This window comes from Camelus bactrianus, chromosome 16 (genome assembly GCF_048773025.1).
Source record: "Camelus bactrianus isolate YW-2024 breed Bactrian camel chromosome 16, ASM4877302v1, whole genome shotgun sequence".
NCBI lineage: Eukaryota > Metazoa > Chordata > Mammalia > Artiodactyla > Camelidae > Camelus > Camelus bactrianus.
In genome coordinates, this window is record NC_133554.1 from 29,686,162 (window position 1) to 29,699,785 (window position 13,624).

The 13,624-nt window shown below is 48.6% G+C and overlaps 2 protein-coding genes across 2 annotated transcripts in view; one reads left to right on the forward strand and one right to left on the reverse strand.

Moving 5' to 3' along the window:
- The window catches only part of LOC141573535 (uncharacterized), a 117,927-nt gene that overhangs the window by 76,463 nt on the left and 27,840 nt on the right, over positions 1 to 13,624 (forward strand). The window lies entirely within an intron of this gene.
- On the reverse strand, positions 11 to 2,147 carry LOC141573511 (uncharacterized). Its single transcript, XM_074341868.1, has 2 exons — positions 81 to 2,147; positions 11 to 45 (listed from the first exon to the last, which is right to left on the reverse strand). The coding sequence occupies exons 1-2, from the start codon at positions 2,134 to 2,136 to the stop codon at positions 11 to 13; spliced, it is 2,091 nt and encodes a 696-aa protein (XP_074197969.1). The 5' UTR covers positions 2,137 to 2,147.

The following is a 13,624-nucleotide window of genomic DNA, read 5'->3' on the forward strand; positions in this document are numbered from 1 at the left end:
CTCAGCCTCCTTAGGTGGCTCTGGAGGCTGAGCCAGGGCCTCCTCCTGGACCGAAGAAAGCCCCACCCCCTCAGGGGGACCTGCAGTCTGAGCTGTGGCCTCTTGTTGGCCTGGAAAAGAGTCAATCTTCCCAGGGGGCTCTGGAGATGGAGACAGAGGCTTGGACTGAACTGGAGAAAATTCAGCCTGCTCGGGGGAAATGGGAAAATAAGCAGAACCCTCCTGCTGCTCTGGAGAACTTTCAGCCTCCTTAGCAGGCTCTGGAGTGATGACAACTGCCAGATCCAGGGGTTCACCTGTGGTACCAGGCATCACTGGACGCTGAGCTTCACCTGGACCTGCAGGTGAGAATGTCACCTCGTTATGGATTGGAGGTTGAGCTGTGGCAGCTGTAGAGGTCTCTGGAGGCTGAGCTGGGGGCTCAAGCTGGACTGGAGAAGGTTCACCACTTCCCGAGGGGGCTGGAGGCTGATCTGGAGCCTCCTGCTGGACCAATAATGGTTCCAACTGCTCAGGGAACTCTGCAGACTGAGCTGAGGCCTCTTGTTGGGGCAGAGAAGGTTCAGCTTCACCTGTGGGCCCTGGAGTTATGGTGAGTGCAAGGTCCACAGGTTTCACAGTGACACTGGGCTTCTGCAGAGACTGAGCTTGATCCTGGCCTGGCGGAGAAGCTGCTGTCACATCAGGCTCTTGAGAATGAGCTGGCGAGGGTTCGACCTCAGCAGGAGACTCTGGACGCTGAGCTGTGCTTTCCTGCTGGGTTGCGGAAGGCTCTATCTCTGCTGGAGACTGAGCTGGGCTCTCCTGCTGGGTGGCTGGTTTCACCACCTCAGGATGCTCTGTGGGCTGAGCTGGGCTCTCCTGCTGGGTTGAAAAGGGTACAACTTCCCCATTAGGCTCATAAGGCTGAGCCAGTTGTCCCTCTCCACCCGGAGAAGGCTCAGCTTCCTCAGGAGGCTCTGGAGGTGGACCTGTGGCATCCTGTGGGGTTGGAGAAGGTTCTGCCTCCACAGAATACTCAAGAGGCTGAGGCAGGGCCTCCTGCTGGGCTGTGGTAAACTCGCCTTCCTTAGCAGGCTCTGGAGTGACCGTAAGTTCCAAATCCACCGGTTTAAGCCTAACACTGGATGGGTTGGAGTGAGCTGGATACTTACTTCCAGTTTCCACTGGAAACTGAGGTACATTCTCACCAGGGAACCCTGGAATTTGCATTGGGGCCTCTTGCTGGAGTGGGGCAGAGTCATACTCAGGGCGCTCTGCAGGCTGAGCCTGGGCCTCCTGAGGGAATGGAGGAGGTTCCGCCTCCTCAGGATGCTCTGCAGGCTGAGCCTGGGCCTCCTGCTCAAGTGAAGGTTGCACTTCCTCGGGGCTCTCTGGAGGCTGAGACGCAGCTTCCTCCTGGACTGGAGACGGTTCCACCTCCTCACGGCTCTCTGGAGGCTGAGATGGGGCCTCCTGCAGAACTGGAGAAGTTTCAACCACATTAGTGACCTCTGGAGTTACAGTAAGTGCCAGATCCACAGGGTTAACAGTGACACTATGCAGGTCTGACTGGTGGGCTTCATTCTCATTGGGACCATTTACCTCATGAGGCCTTAACTGTTCAGCTAAAACCTCCTGAAGCCCTCCCTCCCCCCGAGGGATGGCAGTGCCTACTTCCTCAGGGCCCTCTGAAGGCTGGGACAGAGCCCCCTGCTGAAGTGGAGGTGGTTCTGTCTCTTCAGTGGCCTCTGGACGCTGAGCCTGGGCCTCTGCCTGGGGCGGGAAAGATTCAGCCTTCTCAGGGGCCTGTGGATTTTGAGCAGGAGCCGCCTGCTGGGGTGGAGACTCGACCTCCTGAGGGGGCTCTGGACGCTGAGCCTGGGCCTCATGCGGGGATGAGGACATTTCAGCCTCCTCAGGGGGCTCTGGAGGCTGATCTGGGCTTCCTAGAAGATCCAAAGGTAGATCTGTATCTACAGCTTTGATCTCATTACCTTTAGGTCGAGACAGAGCTGGGGCCTGATTCTGATCCCAGCCTAGCACTGGAACCTCCTCTGGGAGCTTTTGACGCTGGGTTAGCTTGTCATTCTCACCTTGACGTGGAACAGCAGCATCTTCATATGGTCCTGCAGGCAGCTCTCCATTTGACTCCATGTCTGGGTACAAAAGCAAAGTCTCAGCTGACATCGGGTTGACAGAATTAAAGTCCCCCGACTGTGAGTCGGGGGTCTGCTGGACAGAGCCCAGGGACCACCCCAGGGGCCATCCCTGGACCAGAAGCCAGAGTGGTTGCCAACAAAAGAGCTGCAGCAACCAAAAATACTGGCGAAGCATAATCTAAAAACGATTCGGGCACAGCGACACAGGCCAGTAGGGCACTGGCCAAGCACACTGAACAGACACCGAAGCGAAATGGCAGCTTGGCTACACGTGCGCCCCTCCCCTGCCTCATGCCCCACCCTGTAGTGACACCTCCTTTATTAGGTCAGAGTGGAGATGGAACCACAGTCAGACTTTTTCCCAGGGCCCAAGCCATCCTTCCCCCAGCAAATGTGACACTTACCTCCTGCCGGGCCCTCTCTCCAACCCAGGCCTGGCCCCCTGGCACAACAAGGCAGGATTTGGGCTGCAGACCAGAGTGGCCCCAGACTCCAGCAGCGCAGGGGTGGGGGTGAGGTGGTCCAGAGCTTCCGAAGGAAGTCACAGGGCCCGGCCTTCCGGGAAATTCAAAAGTGCTAGCCCAGTTCTGGCCATCTGAGCAGCTCCTCCTCAAAGCTGACATCTGAGAGACATTCTTCCTCCCCTTGGCCACACTGCTTCCAAGAAAAGTAGCTGATCTACAAAATGAGCACAAGTTAGGGTGGCGGGAGAGGAATACACCTTACAGTTAGTTATTCTAAAATGTTGCCATGTCCTCTATAAACTCTCAGCATCCATGTCTGATAATAAACTTCACCACTCTGTTATTAGGGGTTACCACTGAATCAGTGACGACTCCAAAATTTCTGCAGGAAGGGTTTTTGGAGTAGGTGAGCAATTTATTCCGAGAAAGTGTTGGAAACCAAGTGAACAGCCCTTTACATTAGCATGGGAAAATTTCCCCATCTCACCTTGTCTCAGCACAGCCATCAGTCTAGAAACAATTACAATGCCACTTTTCAGAGGTCTACCCTGTGTGCACACACATAGAAGACACCTAGGTTGTTAAAGTCAGCATGTTGGGGGGAGGTATAGCTCTGTGGTTAGTGTGTACCTAGCATGCACAAGGTCCTGGATTCAATCCCCGTTACCTTCATTAAAAATAAACAGTGGGGAAGGGGATGGGAAGGGATAAATTGGGCGTTGGAGACTTGCAAATACTAACTACTATAAATAAAATAGATAAACAAGTTTATACTGTATAGTACAGGGAACTATATTCAGTATCTTTTGGTAACTTATGGTTAAAAAATAAGAAAACAAATCTATGTATGTTCCTACATGACTGTGTATTGTGCTGTACACCAGAAACTGACACAACATTGTAAACTGACTATATTTCAATAAAAATTTATTTTTAAGAAATAGAGTATATGTAAATAAGTAAATAAAAATGTGGTTACCTCCTCCCTCTCAAAAAATTGTCAGCATGTTAAATAATTTTCTTGAAATACTGCAACTAGCACCCAGTTTACTTCCTTCACAGCCCTTACAATCATTTAATTTTAGTCCTTTTGAATTGTCTGGCACACCCTCTGGCCACTCAACTTCATGGAGAAGGAGCTTCTTACTCCTGGCATTAAGTACATAATGGTTTTTAAATGGAATTGATTCCAAGATTGGCCAATGAGGAATGGGTCTGTTGTTATAATCAGCTTTCTGAAAATTTTAGCATCGATACTGAATCCCTTCCTCTCACATTTCACAAGAAGCTAGACTTCTTAAAGCCCAAACATGGATATGATTGAAGTGTCCCTGATTTAAACTTAATTTAAAATAATTTGGTATAAATTGAATTAAAATAATTATCTTGTGCAGAAGAAACTTCAAATACTTTTTCAGAACGTAACCATCTTTTCTTTCTCTACTTTGTTCCCTTCATAACAAACTTGAAAACGCTGGGGTGAGTTACATAATTAGAAATCTAGCTGCAAATTAAGTTCTCAATGACATGAAACACATTTTTACTCCTTAAAAAAATCTTACATGCAGTACATTAATATTTTCTTTTAGAAATTACTTTGACAACTTAATCCCTAATTCAAGACATCCATATAATTCACTTATAGAAAGGTTTTTCAGTAAAATACTTCACATAAAATATATATGAGATGCTGAGATCTGGATAACAATACACCTTATTTGAAAGGCATTCACAGTTTTCAAATGCTGCAGCATAATCCCACTTAAGGCCGTATTTACTTGATTCCTAAATGCTTGGGATTCTGCTTGAGGGGAGTTTTAAAAGGCCTGTGTCTTCTGTGTCCACAACTGTAGAAGCACACTGATGGCCCTCGTTCCTGCTCTCCAAATTTCAAATAAGGGGTCAGAGCCAAGGTTAAGGACAACCGAGAAAGTCTTAGAGTGGGGAGGATATAGTTCAAGTGGCAGAGAACATGCTTAGCAAGCACGAGGTCCTGGGTTCTTTCTACCCCCAGCACCTCCTCTAAAAACAAGTAAATAAATGAATAAACCTAATTATCGCCCCCCTCAAAAAAAAAAAGTCTTACCCATAAACCACAACCAGCAGTTTCTGGAATGCATCTGTCATAGCCTTTGAATAGCAAGCTTCTGGGTCATCTTCCTTTTCTTAAGGAATAATAATGGCCCTAAATCCAAGAAAAACAAATGGACTTAAAATGCCTATCTGAATAATTGATTTCTGTTACACATTTAAAAAGAAAAATGCATCTGTGATTCTTAGATCACTATCACAGCAATTAAGGACAGGGCCAACACACACGTGTGGCTGAATGGCTCTGTTGTAGATACATCCTGGCAGGACACATTTTTACTGCCCAGATCAATTCTGGAAGTTCCTGAAGTACTAGACAGGAGATGCAAGCCAAAAATGTGGCACAAATCTCACATCACTCAGATTTCAAATGGACAAGCTGAAGCTATGCTCCTGCTCTCCCGTGCATAAATGGCTGTAATCACACAATGAGACAGATTTGGTGATAGTGCAGATGATCTGGCCTCTCCCAGGGCATCAGCCACTCGGGTGGATGGTGGAGCCTCCCCCACTCCATTAACTAACAGACCTGCCTCTGACTTAAAACCCTAACCCCAAATACCACAGGTTCTAGGAAGAAAACTCAGTAACAGCTGGAAAAACCTTTCTAGGGATCTACATTTGACTTTATCCACTCAAGTCCTTGTATAGGAAGCAAAGGACTGAAAATTTACACAAGAATTTAAATCTTCAGATGATGATTTTGTTGGGATAACTGAAGGCTACAAGAAATCTGTATTGGAAAGGACTATTTTAGCACAAAACAAATTAGTAACCAAAAATGGGGGAAAAAATTTTCCCTCCTCCTAAGCTTGACAGGCAGAGCTCTAAAATTTTAAAGTTAAAGGTTCTGTAAGGCATCACCTAAGAACCTATATTGCAAGGCAGAAAAACTCTGCCCAGGGCTTTAGTTGCTTAGCCAGGGTGATGATGTATCTGAAAAAAAAGTTTTAGAAAGAAAAAAGGAGAAATCCCCACCCCCTCACTACCCACCACACACTGGGTAGTCCAAGGGTTCCTCGGCCATGCCAGCCCCAGGACTCCTTCCCTCATAGGATATCAGTACCACCTCTAAAGCACAGAACTTCAGGCCTTGCTTCTGATGTGGTGCCACAATATCTTCATTTTCCCTTTCATCAAGGTCAGAAAGATCCTGAAGCCGGTAAAATTTTGGTGATGAGTTTTTTGGTTTTTGGGGTTTTTTTTAATGGAGGTCCTGGGGATTGAACCCGGGACCTCATGCATGCTAAGCATATGTTCTACCACTGAGTTACACCCCTACCCAGGACTCTGAATTAAAGGCAAGGCTTCAAAATATTTTATTAGAAGTAAAAACTGAACTCCGGCAAGCCCACTTAATAGTTGAGGTATCCTGTTGCTTCAAAATCAAGTAAGACTCACAGATGAATTACTAGATATGGACAACTGTTTTTTATTACATACCACACACATACTGGAGAAAATTATGACCACCACCACCAAGTCACTGAGGTTATCGTTAATACTACGTGGCAGGTCAATGCTCAGAAACTTGTCTCTAACATCTCCCCACAACCCAGTTCTAGTCTTACTTGTCTCTAACATCTCCCCACAACCCAGTTCTAGTCTTCTCTCTGAAGTCTAGGATTTCAATATTGAAAGGAGTCTGGTTAGTCAAAGAAAATCTACAGTTTACCTTTATGACCCTTTTTGACCATCCAGTGAATCCAAAGGAGTAACTGGCCAATTCTTGGCATCTGGAGCTGCTTAGAGCAAGGGCATTAGGTTGAACTGCCTTATGTCTGGTGCCCAGACAAACCTAAAGACATAAGAGGCCTAAAAATACCACAACTTCACACAGAGACTTATTTTGGATACACCTGAGATTTATCAATACCAACTTGATAAGAGTGGTTGTGAAGATTAAATAGGACCACAGTTTAAGCAATGAGTTCATAGGAAGCCCTAAATAAATATTATAACTTTTAAATCAATACTTCCCTGTATCACTTCCAGGGCCCCCGATTAATCGGAAGGTTTCCCTGACCTCTGGTGGTGAAGGTGATGTTGAAAGCAACCAAGGAAGTCCTGCAGAAGCCTATTATAGGCTTGTGGGTAAGCAAAGGAAGTAAATTGTTTAGTCATGTCATCCTGCAGCTCCTGCTTGAGAATATGACCTGAAGAGGAGATAAGATGGACCTACCACTGAAATAGGACCTGAATCTGTAGCAGCCCCACTCCCTACATAACTAACCCCTGTGAGAAGGAACACACATACTTCTACACATTTTATAAACAACTAAAAGAATTAGCACTCTTTTAGCATCATCTGCGTTAGCAAGTTCCTTTGAGAGTCCAAGTATCTCGTGTTAGCTCTCTAAGTAACTTACACATTACTGTGGATTTCTTACATTGCTAGTTCTTTCTTATATCTCCATTTCAATTTTAGATAGGATGTAGTATAGAAATATATTCATAAAAGTTTACATACAAATCAAGTCAAAGCATCCTTTTTTTTTTTTTTTCTTTTTTTCATACAGCTCTCTTGCCCAAAAGATGGCAGGATGCGGTCAAGTCCTCCGAAGAAAAGGCACAGACGAAGAGGCAGACAAGAAAATCATTACAAGTCTCTGCCCGGGGAAGGCAATAGTGCCAGGTGTCTCCTTGAGGATACGCACAGGACGGTTCTTCCCTCACCAGGGGACCAGTCCCAGAGGTCCAATCTCCTTCTCCAGGAGCTAGGTGGTAGCAGAGCCAGCCTTAGGCTGGGTCCCACCCCTGGCTGGACTCCTGGGGCTGGCCCAGGCTGGGAGTGGGCTTCCTTCTCACTGCCGGCTCCCTGGGGGAAGTGGAACCAGCAGAGGAGCCCCTGCTAGGGGAAGACCATGAAGAGAGAAGGGAGCCGCGCTAGCCCTGGTCCCCATCATTCTATGCTTCCCCCTGATCTAGATCAATCTGACTTGGGCTGACCCTCCCCAACCCACCCCCACCCATGTCTTCAGAAGGCTGGTCTAGGGGAGCCCCTGTCTGAGGCACTGGCCTCAAGAACTGATTCTGTAAGTTGTTGACAAAAGAAAAACCAGACATCGAGGCAACAGGAGAGGAACAAAAGCAGCCAACACTGGAAGGGACTCATGACACTAGGACAGTCCCATCCCCTACCACTGGGGCACTGGAGCCCCAAAAGCCTGCTGGGCCCTCCAAAATCGTAACATCCTATGGAGACCTGGACCTGCCCCTCTCTTCACAAAGACCTTTCTCATCAGGGCCTCATCATCTTATGTTGGGTGGGGAAGAAGGGGCCCAGCAGACAATGGGGGAACAATCCTTTGGTCCTGCCCTTCCTCAATGCCTCCCCAGTGCACTCCCCTCTCAGGTTCCTGGGTCTCTCCCTGTAAAGCACACCACAGGCACATCACTCTGTTCTGAGCAAACAGTGCCTCGCTCAGTTCTCAAGACCTGTCCTTAGTCCCACTACTCAATCACGGCCCCTAGCCCCTTCCCCCTCTCTATTCCACATCAGGTCTCACCCTGCTCCTATTCTAATTTACGCTGCGAAGCCAGCTACTCTGTACCCCTCACCTCCAATGGCTACAGACCACCTTCAAGCCACACCTGAACACCACAGCGGTCCCCAGTTACTCCCCACTCTGCACGCCCATCACTCTGCTACACTCCCACCTGCCACCACTAACCACTTGGCCCAGCGGAGCTCTGTAACTTTCACCTTTACGCTGCCTCCACCATTCTCTTCCTCATACCCCATCACCCTTCCTCCACACTCAGTATCCCAACCTCTTGACCCCTGCAGTCCCAGGGCCCAGACACTACTGACCCAACACGCCCAGGCCACGGGAGGCCGCGCCGAACGCGGGCACCAGGGGCCTGTGGGTTGAGTACAAGGTTGGGCATAAGGCTGGGGTAGGGGAGCGGGGCCTGACCAGGGCTGGCGCCTCCTCAGCAGCAGCCGCCGTCTGCCCGGCCCCACCTCGGGCCGCCCCAAGCCGTGGGGCGGGGGGGTGGGGGTCTCTGCCCGGAGCACCTGCGCACGGTACCGCCTGCCTTCCGCTGCCTGAGGTGCGGGAGGGGTGGGGAGGGGAAATCACAGCATAGCGGAACCCGCCTCGCACCCCCGGCGCGCGCGAGGGGGACGTTACTGGACCCGCGGGACCGGGGCAAACCAGGCCAACCATTCCCTCTCCATCGTCCCGCGCGGAGCCAGGCGAAGGAGGCAAGCGGGGCGCTGCTCGCGTGCGCGCGTGCGGCCTCTCCCTTCCCCATCGCCGAATTCGCTTCCTCCGCCCCTCGCAGCTCCGGTGGTTAATGGCTCTCGCCCGTGCACCCTAGCTGCCAGCGCTGCGCCGCGCCTTTCTGGGCTCAGCGCCTAGTCGACCTCTAGCCCCAAGCGGGTAGTCAAGAGAGCCCGGCGCCGAATCACCGCCGCCTTCCCGCCCCGCCACTACTACGCGCTCCCTTCCCCACCCGCAGCCCACTCCCCGCCAAAGCATTATTCTATATTGATTTGTTTGGGGGGTCACCTTGCAGCGCCAGGCTCGTGCAGGGAGGTGGGGGTCACCTGGCCCGGGACTCCCAGTTATTGGGGCGAGGGCGGCTTTCTGCATCCCTCCCTCCACCCTGGCCAGCTCACCTGCAAGGCCTCGGTCCAGGGTCCGGAACTCAGCTCCCACACCAGCAAGGTTTTGTCAGTCCGGATGGGAACTGTGAAAGGCACCCACTCAGCCATCACAGTAGTAGTCACCACTGTGGGCTGTGGTTCTCTGACCGTTCCTTCGCCCCTCCCACTCTGGAGGGGTCTTGGCCTCTAGTTCCCCTCCCGCAGCCCGGCAGCCTCCAGGTCTTTGGAGTTTAGTGCTTCTGTTCAAGTGTATTTTTAGGGGAGAGTCCAAAGGGTTAGTTTACAGGATCAAGTGGTACAAATGTCTTTACAGCAGATGGCTTCATTTTCAAACTCCCATAGAAGACTAGAGTACTAGGTAGTTACCACTAACTACCCAGAGAACTTTAAAAATTTAAACTTCCCAACTCTGTGGAATGTGACCACTAAAGATGAAATCCTTTGACCTGAGTGTTTGCATGAGTTTTAAATATATCAAGATACAGCTCATTAAGTCTATCAACTGTCTGACATGAAATCATTGAAAAGAATTCCCTGACTTTCCTTCATGATTTTAGTGAATTATGTATGAGAGCTGGTGGAGGTAGATGATGTGGGAAGTTGGGAGGTAAGGTGAAGAGGAGAGATAAGTTTGGAAAAAGTTGGTCGAATTAGGGCACCAACGTTGGAGCTCATGGTGCTGGTGCCGGAGAAGGGCTGTTCTAGGCATCCTAAAAGTTAGCTGTGTTACAGAGGAAATAGAGCAGATCCCTTGAGGTTTCCAAACAATGGTCTTCAGACCCATGCTGCACTATGATGAAGTTTTTACTAGTTCTTAGCAAAATGGGAAAAGGACAATATAATCAAGGTTTACATATTTTTTCCACAGAACAAAATCTATTCCTTTGTATTATCCTACAAATATGACTTTCCTTCAATTTGATGCTAAAAACTGTCTTATGAAGAGATACTGATAAAGGATAGCTGTTGTGCTTAACACTTAGGCATTAATATTAAAAGTTGGAAACTTTCAGTCTTTAATTTTTTTTCTTTGACATTTCACTGGTCTGTGAAATCCAAAAGTCTGGGAATCATTGAACAGTCAAATCACTCATTTTATAGCTGAAGGAGTAAAAGCTCAGAGTAGGATTATGAGTGGCTCAAGATAAAACCCAAGTTTAGTCAGACAGGACTGATGGTGACTCTGTGCAGGGCATTCCTCCAATTGTCCCTTTTCTGTCTTTGCAGTGTCTTTAAGCAGGTTTTACTCCACATCAGCACCATCCGAGCAAAGCAGATCCTGAAGCTTTTTATTTGGGGGGGGGGGGTAATTAGGTTTATTTATCATTTTTTTATTTAACAGAGGTACTAGGATTGAACCCATGACCTTGTGCATGCTAAGAATGCACCCTACCACTAAGCTATACCCTCCCCCCTGAAGATTTTTAATTATCTTGATTCTACTCTATTCTCCCAAAGTACCCCCAAATCACTGGCACCTGGCACCATTTCTCCCCTCCCCTCCACTACCTTCTCCACCTCAATATACCAGACCCTTAGCCCCACCCATGACCTACTCCTGAGCTTTCTCACTTCAAAAATAGTTGGCTTTGGAGGAAAAACTTAAATCCTGATACTGTTTCAAACCAATAATTATAGATTTTACTACCATTGTATTCATTGTACGTATCTATTCCTTGTCTCCATTATGCTTGTGTGTCTCTGCTCCCCCAGCTAGATTATGAACACCTCATGAACAACAGTTATGCTTTGTCTGCTAGTCCCGAGCACACTCCTACTCTGTTAGGTACTCAAATACGCGTGGAATTAATAATGAATACATTAACACAGTCTTTGCACAAGGAATGCTTTCATAAATCCAAAAATATAGGAACTTCTTCATTATGGTCTTCTCGGTTTGCAAATGACAGTCAGGGAACCAGGGGCCCAGACCTGGATGGAACAAGGACGAAGCCCTAGAAACCATTTATTTCTGGGGCTCTGGTCAGTTTTATTTGTAAACAGGGAGGGAAGAAAATAACAGGAAGTGGAGGCAAGAGGAAGAAGAAAGGAAGAATTCCGAAGTGAGGAGAGGAATTCTGGAGTGACCTCACCACAGGCCTGTACCCTGCCTCATCCCACGTGGCACCCTGTCATCCAGCAGGAGAGTGGCCGGCCTGCACAGTGCAGCCTGCATTTTACCCTGTGGAGAGAAAGAAGACCGGTTCTTGCTTCCACCTGACCAGCTGCTTCCCCGCCCACGTGACCCAGAACAGTGAGGCTTCCATGCAGAGCCACGCCCAGCATCCCCTTCATGCCCAGCAGTCTAATCTGTCCTCCTTTGGTACCTCTGATTCTTCCTTTAAATTCCGTTCTCCGTGTTGTTTGCCCTCTTCCCCCATTCAATTTGCTTCCACATTTCTTTTTTTTTTTTTTTAATAGATGCACTGAGGATTGGACACAGGACCTCCTGCATGCTAAGCATGCACTCTACCACTAAGCTCTACACCCCCCACCACAGGCTTTTGAATTTTTATTATTTTTATTGTTATTTGCTTCTACATTTTCAAATCCTTATCTCCCTCTGAAGGAGGAGAGCACTGTGTTACAGGGCTGAGAGTTACTAAAAAACAAACAAAAAATCCCAGAGGCAACCATTGACTTTTTTTTTCCATAATAGTCAACCCCTCTTTTGCATGTGTTTTTAGAGAATGCAAGGCACTTAACTAACTCCTTCCCTTTTTCAGTTTCACATAGAGACAGCCACTGATATTATTTATATATCTAGTTTGAAGGTCAGAGAAGTTAAGTAACCATCCCGATGTCCCCCATTGGTAAGCTGACAGCTGGGGTGTCTGCCCAGCTGATGAACAACACACTTATTCTAGAAAATGTTGCTGTCAGTTATGGAGAGAGGGCCCTGTGGCAGCCAGGTTTCTGTTGCTTCACTGCTCCCAGGTCTACGGCTGATTGAACCAAGCAGGGACACAGGGTCTAAGCTGAACCCATCAGATTCTCTAGCTCAAGCACTTGAACTGGGACTGAGCCTAGCCAGGCTCTGTGTGGTTGCTTAGGACATTAGTCCATAAATTCAGGGCAGACATGGTCCTGTGGACAGTAGAGCAGAGAAAGCTGGTCTGCAGAGGAAGTTGTAAAGCAAATACACCAAGAGAAGCAGAAACCTGCCAAGGAAAGCTTGCTGACAGTTTCCAGCCCTGCTTGCATCCTCTTCCTGAGGCCCAACGTGACCCCTTGTGTGGGCTCAGTAAGACCCCTTGTCCTCTCAGAGTAAATCTCCTTCAGCTAGCTTAGGCTGTTCTGTTACTGCAACCAAAAGAGTTTGGTTTAACTCAGTCAGAGGAAGAGCCAGATCCCGGCGTTCCAAGCCCTGCCACTAGCCCACATCTTTCTAGACTGTAGAAGACATCTAGGCCTGCCCTAGTGTCCCTTTCTCTGTCAGCACATCTTTCTTAAGACCCTGCCCACCAGCTTAGTCCCACGGGGTCCTCCTCACCAGTTCTTCATGCCCCCTGCTCCGGACACAGTCTTTTTTGCACAGTTGATGATTGAGAGAAGGTTGGGGCTCAGCAGTCCTGAAAGGGAGAAGGAACTGTACTGATGAGAGCACAGGGGACAGTCCTGAAGACTGAGGCAGTCACTGGCTCTCCCCGCACAGGTGTGTGCCACCCAGAGGCCTGAGTACTTCCAGATGGGTCAAGGCCTTCCTCCTAGAGGCTCACTGGGGCATCCATAAAATGGCTGCTGGAGGTTGGGGGGTGGCCGGGGGTGGGGGCAGGAGGGACAGGAAGCCTGAGATTTGGGCTGTTTTACTATCATACTTCCTAGCCAGAGTAGATGGTGGTTCACCCCTAGGTTTGGAGGTTTCAAGGGAAAGCACAGAGACCAAGGTAAAATCATGCTTAAGGAGGGAGGCACTTCAGGTGAACAAAGGAGGAGATAAGGGACAGAGTCATGGACCTGTGGAGCCTCCTGGATCAGCTGAGTGGGGAGTTTGCCCTTGGCCTTTGGTTAGACTGTTAGCCAAAGACAGTACTGCTTGGTGGTTAGAGCTGAGCTTTCAGGGCCACCAGTTTGGCATTTGGCACTGGTTCTATGAGCCTCAGTTTTCTCATCTGTAAAGTGGGGATCATACTAGTCAGTATTGCATGGCAGTTTGGATGAAATGAGCTATGCATGTAAAGTGCTGAGTGCATAATCCACTCTTAATAAATGCTGGCTGCTGCTGCTCTACTGCTGCTGGCTGTGCAGAGCCTATCTAGAGCCTGGGGAACACCGTGGCAACTCCTATGGATGGGCAATTCAGGACACAAATC

What these genes read in the sequence shown, in the direction of transcription:
- LOC141573511 (XM_074341868.1), bottom strand. Translation starts at nt 2,136, where the DNA reads ATGGAGTCAAATGGAGAGCTGCCTGCAGGACCATATGAAGATGCTGCT. An exon ending in GGCCACAGCTCAGACTGCAG is followed by an intron (nt 46 to 80) that starts GTCCCCCTGAGG and finishes TCTTCGGTCCAG; the next exon opens with GAGGAGGCCCTGGCTCAGCC.